The 17,881-nt window shown below is 39.5% G+C and overlaps 1 protein-coding gene across 3 annotated transcripts in view; it reads right to left on the reverse strand.

The window, feature by feature from the left end:
• PTCH1 (patched 1) overlaps positions 1-17,881 on the reverse strand; it is a 129,096-nt gene that overhangs the window by 3,447 nt on the left and 107,768 nt on the right. For 2 of the 3 annotated variants that reach the window (XM_070742790.1, XM_070742789.1), the window contains 6 exons: positions 16,341-16,621; positions 14,072-14,209; positions 9,634-9,776; positions 5,463-5,562; positions 4,214-4,468; positions 608-1,139 (listed from right to left, as the gene is read on the reverse strand). In XM_070742790.1, the coding sequence (XP_070598891.1) occupies positions 609-1,139; positions 4,214-4,468; positions 5,463-5,562; positions 9,634-9,776; positions 14,072-14,209; positions 16,341-16,621 (1,448 nt within the window). In that variant the 3' untranslated portion in view covers position 608. Of the gene's footprint in view, positions 1-403; positions 1,140-4,213; positions 4,469-5,462; positions 5,563-9,633; positions 9,777-14,071; positions 14,210-16,340; positions 16,622-17,881 lie in introns of all 3 variants that reach the window. The other variant, XR_011558325.1, reaches the window with a different exon arrangement.

The raw sequence follows: 17,881 nt of genomic DNA on the forward strand, positions 1-17,881 counted from the left end.
CAATCATGGGGTATGCGGAAGATTTGGGAGGCCCGCAGAATGCTCTTAGGGGCTGGGAGAAGGCAAAAATGCTCCCTTTTGTGCAAAAACATGAGTGTTTTTGCCTTCCTCCAGCCCCTAGGAGCTTTCCGCAGGCCTCCCAAACCCTCTGTGCACCCAGATTTTGCAAAAAACTGGCCCAATTTTCACAAAAATGGGATGCAGGGGTGGGGCTTCGGGATGCCAAAAATGGCTGCATTCGGTGTATAAGACATACCAACATTTCCACTCTCTTTTGGGGGGCGGGAGTGCATCTTATCCTCAAAAAAGATACGGTACATACCGCTTCATGCTACAGCCCACTCTAAGCGGTTTATAGAGTCAGCATATTTCCCTCAATAATCTGGGTCCTCATTTTACCAACCTTGGGAGGATGAAAGGCTGACTCAACCTTGAGTTGGTGACGATCGAACTCCTGGAGGTGAGTAGAATTAGCGTGCAATACTGTATTCTAACCATTGCGTCACCATGGCTCAATGCTGAGATGGGTAAGAAGTGCACTGAAAGCAATTATGCATGCTGGCAGATGGTGTGAGTAATGCTACCCACTGGGGATGGAAAGCTTTACCTTAATCTGAGCCCTTGCCATGAGTCCTTTCTTCACATTCAACATCTTGCAGTTCTATGATTTCTATTTTAGAGTTCCTCCTCTCACACCGGACATTAAATGGCACATGAGGATCCTCAAATTGTCCATGCTCGGCTTCATGATGTCTCTCACAAGCTGGACAGCCTCCTCCATGAGGATTGTGGCTATGCCCAGCAGGATGTACAGCTACAGTAACTGAAGCCGAAGCAGTTACAGTAGTGATAGGGTGGCAGCATGGCGGCGCAGAAGAACCTATGGCACTGAAGGCTGGATTTCTGATGTTCTGAGAACGAGTTCTCTGACCGGAGCAATCCCTGTTACTAGAACAGGAATGCCCTTTAGTAAAAGTTTCAAAGGCATCTCTACGTGGGCGGTAAGGGGGTGGTTGAAGCCCTTCCCTTGGTTCTCTCTTTAATTTCTTGCTTTTATGCCATGTTTGTTGGGTTCCAGGGTCTTGATTAGATTGCAGCTTCGGGCTTGATGGATAATAGCATGCTTCTGGTTGGATCACCTGGAAAAAAAAAGGCAGGAAAACCCTTTGAGCAATAATGTGGAACCAAACGTTTTTATCTGGTTCATAAAACAGTTTTGCTTCAATTAAATTTACTTTGCCACAGCTAAGTTACTTGGAAGCCTACATTTATTGTTGCTCTATAGCAGTGATGGCGAACCTTTTTCCCCTCAGGTGCATGTGTTCATGTGCTATTGCACATGTGCGAATGCCCACACCTATAATTTAATGCCTGGGGAAAGCCAGAAGGGAAATATTTCTTCACCCAGAGGGTCGTTGGTTTATGGAATTCACTTCCAGAAGAGGTTGTGACAGCTGTCAGCCTTGATAGCTTCAAGGCAGGATTAGACAGATTCATGGATGCCAAGGGTAACGGATGTCCATGTTCTGCCTCTATGTTGGTTGAGGCAGGCAGGATTCCCTTGGGTACCATTTGCTGGGGGGTCAAGGGAAAGGGAGGGTTTTGCCTTCTCCTTCTGCTCAAGATCCCCATGTACAATTGGTGGGCCCCTGTGTGACACAGAATGCTGGACTCGATGGGCTTTGGCCTGATTCAGCATGGCTCTTCTTATGTTCTTTAAAATGGCCTCCCCGAGGCCCTCTGGAGGCCTGAAACAGCCCATTTCCCAAACTCTGATGGGCCTTGTAGGCCTGTTTTCCACCCTCCCCAGGCTCTATTTTTTTTTAAATGAATTTTTATTGATTTTTAAAGGTTTACATAAAACAAACATATAACAGTGCACAGTGCATGTGCCCATCACCTAACAACAACACACACCCCATCACCCCCACCACCCATACAAGAGGATTCAAAAAAATTAAATTTTTTTGAATCTTCCCCAGGCTCTAGAGGCAAAAATGCCCTCCACACCCCCACAGAGACTCTCCCAGAGCTTCCGGGTGAGCCAAAAATCAGCTGGTCGACATGCACATTGGAGCTGAGCTAGGGTAACAGCTCGCATGCAGGCAGATATGGCTCTGTGTGCCACCTGTGGCACCCGTGCCATAGGTTCATCATCACTGCTCTATAGCCCTTTTACTTCGTAACAAGCAGCAAAGAGCATTATTGCAGCACAACAAAAGATTAAAGGCCCATCCTGCTTGAAAACAACATCCACAAAACCACTTTCTACCACCTTATTCAAGTGTGTTCCCGTTAATCTATTTAAGTAGTTTCTCCTTTTGCCAAAAAGTGGCAAGGAAATTTTCTTGTGTGGTTCCATAAGCAAACACTCTTGGTTTTTGGCAAGAGGTAGAGTTCAAGCAGAAAATATTAATGAGATGGCATATTTAACGGATAAAACCTCAAAACATGTACAGCATCTTTTAAAATCAAACACTTTTATCCAGAAGTGTACCTTTGCTCAGGGGCATCCACAGGTGGGGTCAGCAATATCAAAATGCCTGGCACAGTCAGACAATCAAACTCCTGCCCCCTTTTAAAGTATGTCCTTCTCATGTAAATAGGGCCTGTCACCTGTCAATTGACCTGTCACGCCTGCCATTTTGATCCTGTTGATTTCCCTGTCACCACCATGGGATGCCCCTGACTCTACTTGTTTTTTATGGCTCTAATTACCTATTCTTCATCTCAGAAGCAGCACTGGAAGCGAAGCAGAAGAAAATCCCCTCTTACCTCCTACTTTAGCTTGCTCAAAGATAAATATGAATTGGACATGGTTTGGAAAAATACTTTGACAAATATTCATCACTTGTGTCAACTTATATCCAGCTATTTTTTTTTTTGTTCCTGCCTGCTTACATTCAAAGGCTATGCTTAATGCTGATGAAAGAGAACTGGCAAAAACTCTATTGCTTACTTGGAAATCATCTCAACCAACCTTTACCAATCCACTTCTCTACTGAAATCTCTGTGTCAGAAAAAAAGATACAAATTAAAAACCCACCTACACTCATTTAGCAGTGGACTGATTCTAAGACTTCCCTTTTTTCATTACTGCAGTTGAATTTTGTAATAAGTAGAGCTTAAAAAAGAACAATTAAAGGACAGATGAAAATAGACTTTGTATTTTTGTGTTATGGAGATGAGATTATGAACAGCATGCCTTGCTCAGTAATTATGTCCTTCATTTACAAACAATTACTATTTTCTGTACACTTACAGTCACATCAAATTTCTAATATGTATTACTTAACAAATCCATTGTTCAAATAATTATAGTATAGTACTTTTAACTGTGGTCATTTTCTATTTTAATTTATTATAAATATTCTTTCCTGAAATGAACTGATTCCCTGCTTCAGAATTATTTTTAACAATAAGAATGTGATATCAATGGCACTATAAATGTCTGTATTTTTCAGGCTATAAGACACTCCGGACTATAAGACGCACCTAGCTTTTGTGGAGGAAAAAAATAAAAAAAGTCTGCCTCCCAGCATTTTGCCTCGTTACAGCAAACAGCAAAGAGCCTGGTCAGCTTCCACGGCAGTCTGATTTAGCATGAGCAGCTGATTGGTGGTTGGATCTGTCTCCCGGAATACTTCCTATTAGCTGTTCTAGGCTGCGGGTATTGGCACCGCTTATCGCCATTGCCTCCATGCACCCTATTTTCAGCCTCCGCACATCCTGGTTTTTGCCTTTATGCGCCCCATTTTCAGCCTCCATGCCTCTCATTTTTGGCCTATAGGCGGCAGCGTTGACCCCCACCACTTGGGATGTGCCGAAAATGGGGTGCATGGAGGCCAAAAATGGGATGTACAGAGGTTGAAAATGAGGCGCGCGGAGGCAGTAATAAGCAGTGGCAGTGGCCGTGGCGATCCTCAGCCTGAAACAGCTGATAGGCAGGATTCCAGGAGGCCGACACAACCACCAATCTGCTGCTTGTGCTAAATCAGACTTTGCTGGAACCAACCTAGCCAGTTTGTGGTTTGCTGCAAGGACGCAAATTGCTGGGAGGCAGAGACTGAAGGGTGAGGGGCCAGTGAGTGGGTGAGGCTTCGACAACATTTGCGGTATAAGACTCACACATTTCTACCCACTTTGTGTGGGGGGGTTGCGTTTTATACACCAGAAATTACAGTAAATATAAAATGGGATTTCAGTTACTTACTGTGGATTTGGCAAAAATCGGATTTTCAGTTGCTTCAACGATGACTTGATTGGCTGGGGCCCCAGTTCTCGGGGGTCCGTCATACCGATGTAGTTCCTCACTGATTCCTGATACTGTTGTTTGAGAACTGTATTCCGAATCAGATGTATCTGAGCCATTTTGACCATGCGTTGGTGGAACAGCAAACCTCACAATGCTTGGGGGAGGTTCAGAAGAAGGGGTAGGTAGTCTGCTCCTTCCATCAGCTGGAGAAACCTGAGAATAACATTTTTAAAGCACTTAGTAGATCAATGAAAGCCTCGGGCATTTTCTCCAGATTGAAGAAATACCCATGATTAGTCTTTTAAGTACTACAGACAAATTGTGTACATTTTCCACCTAATAATCCTGTTGTTATTATTATTATTATTATTATTATTATTATTATTATGCTGCCCCTCTCCGCAGACTTGGGGCGGCTCACAGCAACAATAGAAACAATATATTACAAATCCAATAATTATAAAATCATTAAAAAAAACCTTATTAAAAAACAAAACATACACACAAACATACCATGCATAACTTGTATAGGCCTGGAGGGAAAGGAGTATCTCAATTCCCCCATGCCTGACAACAGAAGTGGGTTTTAAGGAGCTTGCGAAAAGCAAGGAGAGTGGGGGCAATTCTAATCTTCGGGGGGGAGCTGATTCCAGAGGGTCGGGGCTGCCACAGAGAAGGCTCTTCCCCTGGGTCCCGCTAGACGACATTGTTTAGTCGATGGGACCCGGAGAAGGCCGACTCTGTGGGACCTAACCGGTCACTGGGATTCGTGCGGCAGAAGACGGTCCCGGAGGTACTCTGGCCCAATGCCATGAAGGGCTTTATAGGTTATAACCAACACTTTGAATTGTGACCGGAAACTGATCGGCAACCAATGCAGACTGTGGAGTGTTGGTGTAACATGGGATATAAAATATATTAAGATTTGAAAAAGGCACACAAATGGAAAAAAACAATAGTTGGGCCATAAAATAACACTTCTACTATCCAATCACAAATTGTTGTTACAAATTCTACTTCAGAATCTACTTTTCTACATCTGTAAAACAAATTGAAGTTTTGAATTTTGAATTATGTTATCCAAGTACCAAATATTATAAAGCAGTATAATTTAAAATGGTAAAAGCACAAAATATGTATCATAACAGAACATTTTTTATTGGGGCGGGTGGGTGGACAGCATTTCTATAATGAGCATAATACTGACCTCAGGATATGGTCCAAATAGGGAAAGGAGAACAGGAAGCAGCACCAATCCATTCAAAGCGCCTAGGATAGTTAAAATTGCCAAAACAGCAAAGAAATACCTGCAAAATTTCAAGATAAAACCAGTTACAATCAGAAAGTGTGTTCAATAAAAAACACAGAAAACAAAACAGATAATATACTTTCATTAAATATTCAAGCAAGCATGCTAATATAGAATTCAGGGTTTTTTTTCTATATAACGAATAAACTCAGCATGCAATTTTGTTTTCTTTTTTACCTTTTGGATTAGAGAGCTCTACATTCCACAACCAAAGTGTTAGTTCAAAAAAAGGAAAGAAAAAAAAAGTTTGTTAATTTGCCAGAATCTTGCAGCATGTAATGTTATTTATGAACGTGTTACACAAACACAAAAATATGGAATGCAAACTGAATGACTGAAAGGATTGAAAGCACAAATACAATGAAAGAGGCCCTCCATTAGTGAAAATCCAGCAGAAGCAAACAAATGAAGTGAAGGGTGTAGAATTTAAACAATTTAGCCTAGAAGGAGAAAGAAGTCCACTTCTCCCAGCAACTAATCCAGTGTGAAATGCCCCTGCATCTAACAGCAGAATCTCTAATTAAATCTCTAGTGTATCAGGTAAGGCTTTTCCCTTGCCATTCATTAATCATAACTTTCCGCCTTGAATTCTGTGAGCTCCACTTTTACCAAATAGCTCAAATTGCAACCTTTTTTAAACAGAGAAACTCCGCTTTTGCAAAGAAAGTGCAAGCCATTCTGTGGCAAGCCAGAGCATTGTGCTGCATAAGAGCCCTCTACAATAGCCAAGCTACATTGCAGGCTAATCTTTTGTTGAACAATTTAGCATCTCTGAACGCTCTTGTTTTGTGTCACCCAATTCAAACATAAAGGCTGGAGGACTATGGAAGAAGAGGAGAGTGCACAAGTGCTTGTCCTTTCCCACCATTGAGGGCTAAGGTCTGGCATCCTTCATGAATAACACGGCAAGCCTGCCAGCCAAGGAGAAAGCTAGGCTAGAAAATATCCAGCATGGGGGGAAAAGTAGGGATGGGATAGGGAGCAGGAAAAAGAGAGAGAGGAAGAGAGGGACCAGGGAAACAGGCTAAACCCAAAGATGCATTTTATGGTGTAGATTTTGGACAACTGTGAAAGGAACAGAAGGGGGAAATGAGTCAACTCTTTTGGTCGCTATAGTTTTGCTCACTATGTGGCTTAAACAGGGGGGGGGGGGAACCCCTACAGCTATCCTCTTGTTATGGAAGTATTACATTTGGAAGCTTCTGGTCTGCATTAGTGGAAAGGGGAGGGGGGGAATAAGCAACCAATTTCCGACACTAATGTAAATGAGCACAGCTTTATACTAGAGTTCATACACAACTTCATACAAGACTTGCTGGAGTCAATTGCATCTCATCAGTCTTGCTCTAGAATAAACAGGCTGATTACAGATCTGACCACTGAGTGTATAAAACATCTACCCAGATGTGCTGTTGAGCTTAAAATCTATTCCTTGAGGGGAAATTGCAGCCTTTCTCGGGTCTTAAAACAATGCCCAAGCTTCGCTTATTTACTTTCCATCCATCTTCCAGAGAGGGAGGGAGAATAGAGTAAACGCAGTTTGTGCTAGAAAATAATAAAAGCCAAGCTCAATTTTAAGATACTGAAATAATTATTTGAGTAAGCAAACGTAATTTTTCAAGAGTGAAGACCTAAGTGGGAGTAATGGCCATAAGTTGTATGGTGTTCTGTTCTCACAATAAAATAGGAACATAAGCCGCATTGGTTTAAATGAAGAATGCACATCGCTAGCAATCTCTTGCCTGCAGTAAAGAATAAGATGGCAACGCCCTTCCCTTGTTCCACAGGTAAAAGCTATTGACAGGCTATTAATAATTACTCCAACAGGTAAGATGGAAAAGCATCTCTTAGCGGTAATCAGTGGAAGCAGATTAGCAATTTGGAGGCAAGCAGGGGAAGGTAAACCATGTGGCACAGACAACTGCTCTTCAACGTCTTTCTACCACTTAATATTCTGCTCTGCTATTTTCTTCTACCCAGTATAAACACCGTGAGGCTCAGAGTTGCCCAATTGCTGAGGCTGAGCACTCAAAAGCCTAATTACTTCATGATGAAATCACATCTGGAATATCTTATGTAAACATTGAGGAGAGAAATGATGCAGGAATGTAATGAAGAACTGAACAGGGGAGAGAAGAAAGAGGAAGCTTATGGGAAGCTAGGTGTAAACTAGCTTCACATTTGGAGATTTAAGAGGGGTATGATTTCAAAATATTTTCAAAAATTACCTTTCTGTGGGGTTCTTTTGACTTTTACTATGCTTAGCAATCTAATATTAACAATAGGTTGCTCTCATAATATCCATTCACCTTATTCTATATTTTGTCTGCAATGCTTTACAGTATTCCCTCAATTTTTGCGGGGGATGCGTTCCGAGACCGCCCGCGAAAGTCGAATTTCCGCGAAGTAGACATGCGGAAGTAAATACACTATTTTTGGCTATAAACAGTATCACAAGCCTTCCCTTAACACTTTAAACCCCAAAATTACAATTTCTCATTCCCTTAGCAACCATTTAGATTATTACTCACCAGGTTTATTTCTTAAAGTTTATTTTAAAAAAAATTATTAAAGGCGGCCGAAAGTTTGGCAATGACATATGACGTCATTGGGCGGGAAAAACTGGTATAGGGAGAAAAACCAGCAAATTATTTTTTAATTAATATTTTTGAAAAACTGTGGTATAGACTTTTCGCGAAGTTCGAACCTGCAAAAATCGAGGGAACATTGTACTGTAGAGTTGATATTGCTTTTCTGCTCAGAAACTCTACCTAAGAGACAGATAGGATCCATTTCTAGCATTCTCCCAGAGAGTTCTCCTAAAGCAAAAATTAGTTTGATTCTTTTGATCTGAGAAATTAATATCTTTAATAAAATTCACCAGCTTCCTTTAGGTTCCAACAGAAAAGCCCTGCCTATTGAATTTTACAAGACATCCCATACTTCTGCTGACTTAACATTCATTTCCATTTTTTTAAAAAAAAATGGTTAGGAAAAGCTTTTTATAACCTTTAATCTGGAAAAAGAAGTGGGAGAGAGAAAGGGCCATGGTGCTCATGGTTTTATAGGCTTCTCAACTCAAAATTATTATCTATATAAATTGTTCTAAACAGTGTTTTTGTGAAAGGGCATATCTGGTTAACCACTGGCAGTACATAGTCTTTGAGATTAATTTAATGTTTTTATTAAATAAGAGTCCTGACTGCCAAAAAGCCTTTCTGAGTTATTCTCGGCACCTCTGCAAGCAGTTTGAAGTAAGTAATAACACAGTACAGTAAAAGTGGAGCTGCAAGAATGCAGACATGTTACGTTATTACAGCAGCAGGTAAACAGAAATGTCCAAGTTTCCAAAACAGAAATAGGCAAAAGAAATTAGGATTTGTGATAAACCACACCCATTAGGGCGGCTGCATTACTCTCTGTGTGTATCCTCAACCCAGTTCAATATTGAAATCCCCAAAACTTGCTGGGGAGACCGCCCAAAACTTGCTGGGGAGAAAGGAAGCAAATAATCCAATCTCCTTGTTCAGAAATAAAGAAACAAGAGAAATCTATTTCCACCCTTAGACAAGAGAGGAGACAAGAGAGAGAAAAACAGTTACAAAGCAAGTTCTGCTAACAATATTGCCTACAATCCATAACTGGATAGTGCTTTTATCACAACAAAACATTTTACAAAAAAACAGGGGCAGGTAATCCTGAACACTTATCATGCAAGAGGTTATAAAATAAAGTATAAGGAAGAGGAAAAAAAGTATTGTAAACTTTAAAGCCAATTAAAGTTTCTAAAGTTAGGGGTTTTGTTTCTTATGTCCTCCTTGCTTTTTGCTTGAAGAAAAGTTCTGGGATCCTTGAAAGTTTGCACAATTTTTCTGTCCAACCATTTTATTTCATTGACGAATTTGGATAAATTGGTGTAACATTGACATACAATCCAAGAGAATATTGCTTTTCTTGTCCACAGGTCTTATTATTCAATTGTAAGGACATTTGAGTAATCAGATCAGTGAAGAGGTTCATTTTGTTCCCATAAAACAAAGGGGAAAGACAAAAAATAAGCAAGCTCTACCTGACAATAAAGTCAAATTCAGATCCTGCAAGCATTAATACGCCAAGTAGTGTAGACACAGCGCCATCCAACACAGGTGCAAACATGTGTTCTAATGCAAGGATAGTCCTACGATTTTTGTCTCCTATTGCTGTTAGAAATGCCTAGGGAAAAAATATTAATTAGTATGCAGAGTTTAAGGATACGTGACTTTCCAAATCTCAGATATTCCAAAGTAATAATAATAATAATAATAATAATTATTATTATTATTGTTGTTGTTGCAAAATTAAAATAGATTTCCCCTTTCCCAGAGCTTGGTTAAAAGAAGTTTAGAGAAATGATTTGCTGATTTGCTTATTTATCTATCTATCTATCTATCTATCTATCTATCTATCTATCTATCTATCTATCTATCTATTCGTTTATTTGTTTGTTTGTTTATTTATTAGATTTGTATGCCGCCCCTCTCTGCAGACTTGGGGCAGCTCACAACAACAATAATAACAATGTGACAATGTAACAAATCTAATATTTAAAAAGCATCTAAAAGGTACCTGTGATTATTCTCTTATTCATTTGGGGAATTGCTTCCAATGTAGAGCTAATTCCTAATGCATTCTTACAGGAATTACAACTCATTTCTAAGGATTCTTTGAAGATGATCTTTACAGTTATTCTAAAATATTAAATGCCCCAACTAAATACCAAATAGTTTAACCAAATGCTGCAGATTACATCTGTAGAATGTATTGACTGTTCTTTCTTCCTGTTTTGTATTTTATAATAATTCCATTCATTTCATCTGACAAGTAGAACTAAGGTATCACTGATGCTGTGTATTTTTCTTCCTAAAATTTAATATGTCTTGTCTTTCTTCAATTTAAAACTTGATGATAAAGATTTAACATCCTCTTACCCCTATATTCTTCCTCTCACCCCTATATTCTTAAAAAGTGTAATCACACTCCCTTAATTGTACTTTTTGACCTTACTATCTGGGGTTGGAAAAGGTGTTACATCACAAATTGTTATACAGTACAGCAATATAATGCAGCAAAACACCCTCCAAATAAGACAATGTACTTCTGATGTTATATTGTAATACAAAGCCCTTGTACATAACAGTTTGAATTCCAACTTCCCTTAATCTTAGGAAGCATGGACAATGCAGGTCCATGTGGGAGCTGTAGTTCCAAACATCTGGACAGCATTGAATTTATGTACATTGTAGTTGGGCTCATAGAAAAAAATAGACAGACATGCAGATAATGGATGGATCAATAGTCAGAGCATTTTATAAGCTCTGAATTAGAAAAACACGCAGTGTATGTTTTAGCAGACTAAAATTAATGCATCTGTGAGATGTAGGGAAAAAACAATAGAAAGTAGAGTACATATGAATGAAATACAGTAGTACCTCTAGATACGAGCATAATTGGTTCCATAAGGGAGCTTGTATTCTGGAACAAATAACTTTTTTCCCCTCGGAGATAACTAAAAGCAAGGATTCTAACAAAAAGCAAGGATTCTTGCGCCACCTAGTGGACACTCGGCTCGTATCCCGAATTTCAGCTCGGAAATAGAACAGAAATGTCTCTCCCCTCCTAGCTCGTATCTAGAAATACTCGCATGTAGAGCAACTCGTATCTAGAGGTACTACTGTATTCATTTGTAAAAATTCCTTTTAAATATTACATATTTATTGATAGATAAACACTAACTAATTCCATATTCTGTAGAAATTTATTTTTTTATGTTCAGCCAGCTATCCTCACTCTATCGTGGTTTCCCTGTTAAATTTTTGGTGACATTTTTCATTTCCAGTTGTGATTCAGGAAGAAAGCCTTTAAAATATGTCTTCCATTTTAAGTAAAGCTCCATCATGATATTAGAAAGGCGACAGCCCAATTCTAGATCAGCAGGCATTTTTAATTTTAAAAAGTGAATAGAAGGCAGGTGGAAAAAGCATTCACTTAAGGCTACCGAACAGGGCTATAAAAATAACCCAAACAATCAATGTTTGTAGCAGAATTAGAGCTTTGTACATTTTTGTTTTGTTTTTTTCAGTCAAGGGGCCATCCTCAATTCTGCCATCTATTTTTTTTTTAAATAAAGACACAAACTGGAAGAAAAACACTCTCAAAGAAATCTGGTAGCTTTACTCTAATTCCTACATGACAGCTGCCTGAAGTATTTTGGTAGCAAATGACTACAGGCATGGAGATAAAAGGGAAAAGAAGATGAGATGTAAACTAATCACCTTGAGGTATGTCAGCATTTTAAAAAAACAGCACCTGGTACTACTTTTAGGGTGTGTGAGAGAGACAGGCAGAGAGGGAATGACAGACATAAATCTGAAATGCATGGGAGTGTTTAACCTGTTACATCTTCAACTATACAGTGTTCCCTCGATTTTCGCGGGTTTGAACTTCGCGAATAGCCTATATCACGGTTTTTCAAAAAATATTAATTAAAAAATACTTTGCGGGTTTTTTTCTATACCACGGTTTTTCCCACCCGATGACGTCATACACCATGGCCAAACTAATAATTTTTGCAAATAAATAACAAAAAAAACTATTGTTAATAAATAACTATGTTTATAAATATCAGGATCACTAAGTGTCTTATTCAATGGTGAGTACCAGTAATAATGGTGAGTAAATTGTTGTTAGGGGAATCGGAAATGGTAATTTAGGGGTTTAAAGTGTTAAGGGAAGGCTTGTGATACTGTCCATAGCCAAAAATGGTGTATTTACTGCGGAATCTCTACTTCGCGGAAATTCGACTTTTGTGGGCGGTCTTGGAACGCATCCCCCGCAAAAATCGAGGGAACACTGTAATTCCGACAACAATAAAAAACTGCAATTAGTACTACAGTGATACCTCATCTTACAAACGCCTCGTCATACAAACTTTTCGAGATACAAACCTGGGGTTTAAGATTTTTTTGCCTCTTCTTACAAACTATTTTCACCTTAAAAACCCACCGCCGCCGCTGGGATGCCCCACCTCTGTACTTCCGTTGCCAGCGAAGCACCCATTTTTGCGCTGCTGGGATTCCCCTGAGGCTCCCCTCCATGGGAAACCCTACCTCCGGACTTCCGTGTTTTTGTGATGCTGCAAGGGAATCCCAGCAGGGGAATCCCAGCAGCGCAAAAACGGGCACTTCGCTGGCAACGGAAGTCCAGAGGTGGGGTTTCCCAGCGAGGGGAGCCTCAGTGAAATCGCAGTATTGCAAAAACACAGAGGTCCGGGGGTGGGGTTTCCTATGGAGGGGAGTCTCAGGGGAATCCCAGCAGTGCAAAAACGGGTGCTTCGGCTGGCAAAAGGGGTGAATTTTGGGCTTCCACGCATTAATCGCTTTTCCATTGATTCCTATCGGAAACATTGTTTCGTCTTACAAACTTTTCACCTTAAGAACCTCGTCCCAGAACCAATTAAGTTTGTAAGACAAGGTATCACTGTATTTAAAACACCCTCCTGTAGGTGCCAAGGAGAAAGCAAAATTTACATAATACTGTAGCTTAAATTTTCATCGTTCAAATGGCACAGATGGCAAAACCAGCACCTAGAAAATTTTGTTTCCTCATTCACTAATATGGGTACATAGAACCATCTGTTTCGGGCAACAGACATCACAGTTTATACTATGAAATTATTAATTTAAAGCCTTGGTATTTGCGTTGTACCAGTATAAATATAAATACGTAAGAATTTGTGCAAACATGTAAAAACACACATACCCCATAGCAGAAATTCCTCATTCCATTAAATAAGATTTTCAAAAAAAAAAATTCAACATTACAGGATAATAGACAAACCAAATTGATTACAATATCATATATTGCAGAAACTCAAAAATAATTAAGTATATGTATGTGTGTGTGTAGCCTCTTGATAACTTCTCAAAAAAACCAAGGAAAATGCATACATTTAAACATGCACGTGACATACTATTATACTTCTAGTTTATATGAATTAACTAAGAAATATGTAAATATTTTAACATTTTGCTATTGTATGCAGAGTATTTACAATTTATTTATATGGTCATACAAATTTGTATTTGACTTTAGAAAAGCTGCACAGCTATCCCCTACACACACACACACACACACACACACACACACACACACACACACATATATATGACATGTCATAAATTCAGGGGTGGGTTATAACTTACCTCACCACCATTTCACTCCCTCTTGCGCCACATGGGTATGCACGCATGTGCAGTGCCGAAAACCAAGCTTCTGCGCATGCACAGAAGCCAAAAACAAGATGGCACTGCCTATGGCGCTGCCAATAGATCTAGTTTGGAGGTGTGGCCAACCAGCGATCGCTCCTGGTTCAGTAAGCATGGGAAAATTCTCACTACTGGTTCTATAGAACTGGTCTGAACCAGGAGCAACCGACCTCTGCAGAAATCAGAAGGGACACTGCCACCTACCAAAGCAATATGAACTGTGAATTCCACTCCAATTCCAACAGATGCAATCAGGATGACGACAGGAACTGCACTTAGCTTTATTCCAATTAGACCCATCATGCCAAAGAGTTCCACGGTCATAAGAGCCAGTACAACCACCTAAAAAAATTGGGAGGGTGATTAATGGTTTAGGCAGAAAGCGCAACTGGCTTATTTTAAAAAAACAACACTTAAGTTATTGTGTTAAGTGTCTGTATCCTTAGAAATGTCATACAGTAATTTCTGCTGACGGTAAGTTTATAATTTGGCACTGCAATTTAAAACTTTTTGCAATATTTCATCCTCTACTTAATTCAGCCCTAGTACAGAGATAGATACATAAAAAGAAACAGGGTTTTGACCAAGCAGATCATAGGAGGAGGAGGAGGAAGAAGGTCTACAAATTCTATACAGAAGGTACAATTCCTTTCTGTAACCCAAACCCGCTTCTGTGGGAATCACAATAAATTATTTTATAAGCTAATGACTCATGACTGATAACATACACAGCCAAGTCTTTAGACAGCTCTTCTAGACTAAACATTTACCTTTTTACATACCTGTTATAGAAATCTATAAGCCAAAACCCAGTAATCATTTTTTTTACCTCTACCATTTTATAAGCTGCAGAGAAGTTCATAGAGTTTAGGCAGAATAACATCAAACATTCTGCTTGAAAAGAATACCAGTGTACTGAAAAACGGCTGGTGCTTCACAGAACATATTAAAAAGTAGTCTGTCTATACAGTTTATATTCACTTTTTTTTAACACTCTGCAGCACTATGGCACAATTCTTCTCTCCCGTTGGAGCTGAACAGTGTTATCGACAACCAGATTCCTCAAGAGTCGCACAATACCCACCATAGTCTGGGATTATATTTACCTTGAGGTAAAATGAGCGGCCTATAAATTTTATAAATAATGAGTTATGCTACCACTTATGAGTGCCTCAGATGCTCAGAGAGTCTGTGCAGTTTAAGGAGAGCCATGCTTTGGAGATTATTTTGCCTTTCTCATCTAGGATAACTGAAAACGTGTTTTTTGCTGAAAACAGCAAAATCTGTATACAGTAGTCCCTTGACTTTCATGGGTCCGACTTTCGCGGAAAGCCTATACCACGGGTTTTCAAAAAATAAAGAAATAAATACAATTTTTGAAAACCCATGATATATTCTTTATTTTTAAAATTTATTTAAAGAAGCTGTCTTTAAATAAAAGCTCCATTTCTGCCCCAGCCTCCCAATCCTTCCCCTTAACTCTCGGAGCATTGGTATGCTCCACTTGAAGCCAAGCCTTACCGCCGTCACCGCCACCAATTTTGCTAAGCTGCTTGGCGGCCCACGCGTTCTTGCTACTGTTGCCGCCACTTCTTTTGCCGCCACAGGGCCACTCAGCTGTTTGGTGGCTCATGGGACCCCTGCCTCCGCTGCCGCAGATCTTGCCACTGCCAGGTCTCTCTGCTGTCTGGCGGCCCACGTGTCTTCTGTTGGCCGCTGCTGCCCAGATTGCACCTCCTGTCACCGCCGCGGCCGACAAAAGATACATGGGCCACCAGATAGCTGAGAGGCCCAGTGGCGGCAAGATCTGCGGCAGCGAGGGTGGCATGTGTCGACGAAATCGGCGGCGGCAGTATCAGGAATGCGTAGGCCACCGAGCAGCTGCCACTACCTGTGCCCCAGAGTGCAGCAAAGCCCTGTTGCCCCTGCACGTTCTGGGATTAAGTAAAAACAGGAATGGAGGATGGAGTGGGAGGAAGGAAGGGAGCGTCTCTACTTTGCGGAAATTTGACTTTCACGGACGGTCTTGGAACGTATCCCCGGCAAAAGTCAAGGGACCACTGTAGTTTACATGAAGATGTTTCAAACAAGAAAATGATTCCCTAAGCCAAAATTGCCCATAATAAATGCATACTGCACTGTACACACTTATAAAAAACACGTTTGTTTTAAGTTTGTTATAATTTTGATATAACAAATGTTATAATTTTGACTTTTCTCCTAGGGTATTTAGACGAAGCCGAATGTTTTAGTCATCTTTATTTTAAAACTTCCAATTTAATACTGGGTCAAAAATATTAAAGTTATTACAGCATATACCTTTAGCAAGAAAACCCGCCCCCTCAAGAAGTAGAATAAATATATCATGAATGATGCAATATACACACTCCACTAGTGGCTCAGACATAAACAAAACCTTCCTGAGTGTAGCAAGAGCTATGCTAAAAGGAATTTGACTTCAACAGAGACTTACAATGATCCCAGCTGTCCACGGGTTCAGAAGAATGAGAGCACACACCAGAAATGTGCAGGCCAGAACCACGCTAATGGATAAGAGGAGCCAATGGCGAAGGCTTATATATTGTTCCCAAAAGAGAAATGGATACCCGTTTGGATAACTGGAAATCCCAAGGCTAGTGTAATTGTTGCAGATTGCTCTCACTTTCTCTATAGCTTCCACAAAATCAGAGGTATCACGCAGTCCATTGAGGTAGAAAGGAAATTGAGCATATTCAATAGGCTCAGCTTCTGGGACTAAACAAAAAGAGGGGGAGGAATATAAATATAAATATTTTATACATACACATTTACAGAGATGAATGCAGAAGAAAAAAAGATGAGTGTGATTATTTAGATGCTCTGTGTTAGCATAGGACTGTGTACCAATTTCCATTTAAATATGACTTTGGATACACCATGAGATGCCACACACATAGTTCTCTGAATAATAAAAGGTACAGGGTATGTCAGATTTTATTCATGCATGCCTCCATTCGATTCTATGCAGTGGACATTTGAATACTACAAAGAAATCCGAAAAGAACACTCTAAAGAGAAAATAGCAGAAAATAAAATAAATAAAATAAAATCACTAATCTTTTATGGATGGAGTCTTTGTTGTCCCAAAACAAGGGGGGGAAATTCCTTCAAAGTTGACTTTAAAAAAAAAAAAGTATTTCCTGAATTAACCATTAACAGTAGATTTTTGTAACATTACTGCATTTGTAGGGAATTTCAGAGAAGCCGTTAAATTTATCCACTGTAAAAGCAAACATAAACGAACATATTTTCTGTGGGTTAATTTTATGTGAACCAGACCATGAAAGTTGATGCCCTAATGCATTTTGGCCTTTATGATTCTACAAGTTTCTCTGTCATTATTTTAAACTAATGAACTCTCCATCCATATTCTAAACATCTCCTATTAACCTGGAACAAGTTATTATATTATAAGAGTACGTATAATGTTTACAAACTGTCAGGGCATCAAATATTTCCATTTAAAGTATTTTAGATAGGAAGCCAAACCACTAGGATGGAAAGGATTTTAAAATATCCATTCAACTCAATCTGTTATGTTTCACAATTTGCTATCAGCAAATATTAAGTCCTGAGTGACAACTATACTCCATATTTGGAGATTAAATTATGTTTAATATTTGGACTGGGGGATTTCAAAATCTCAAGTACCTTTATACTACTCTGATATAACAGTAATACTTCTGAAATCCTTGTGTTGTTGACAGCGCTATAATCCCAACAATTTACAATGAAGCAGTGAATAAGGCCAGGATTTGTAATCAGTTAAATATTTTGAATGCTAAAGTTAGCCAGTACATTTATTACATTTTCTCTGGCTATTGAAAATAAGCTTGAGAGCATGTTCCAGTCAGCCAAAGAAAGATTAAATACTTCAAGTGGTTAATTCAGGAAATACATAATTTTTATCCTTTAATGACATGCCATATCTACATTTTTCATGCTCTTTTTGAAAGCAATGCTAAGTCCACCATA

This window comes from Erythrolamprus reginae, chromosome 2, assembly GCF_031021105.1.
Source record: "Erythrolamprus reginae isolate rEryReg1 chromosome 2, rEryReg1.hap1, whole genome shotgun sequence".
NCBI classification, from domain to species: domain Eukaryota; kingdom Metazoa; phylum Chordata; class Lepidosauria; order Squamata; family Dipsadidae; genus Erythrolamprus; species Erythrolamprus reginae.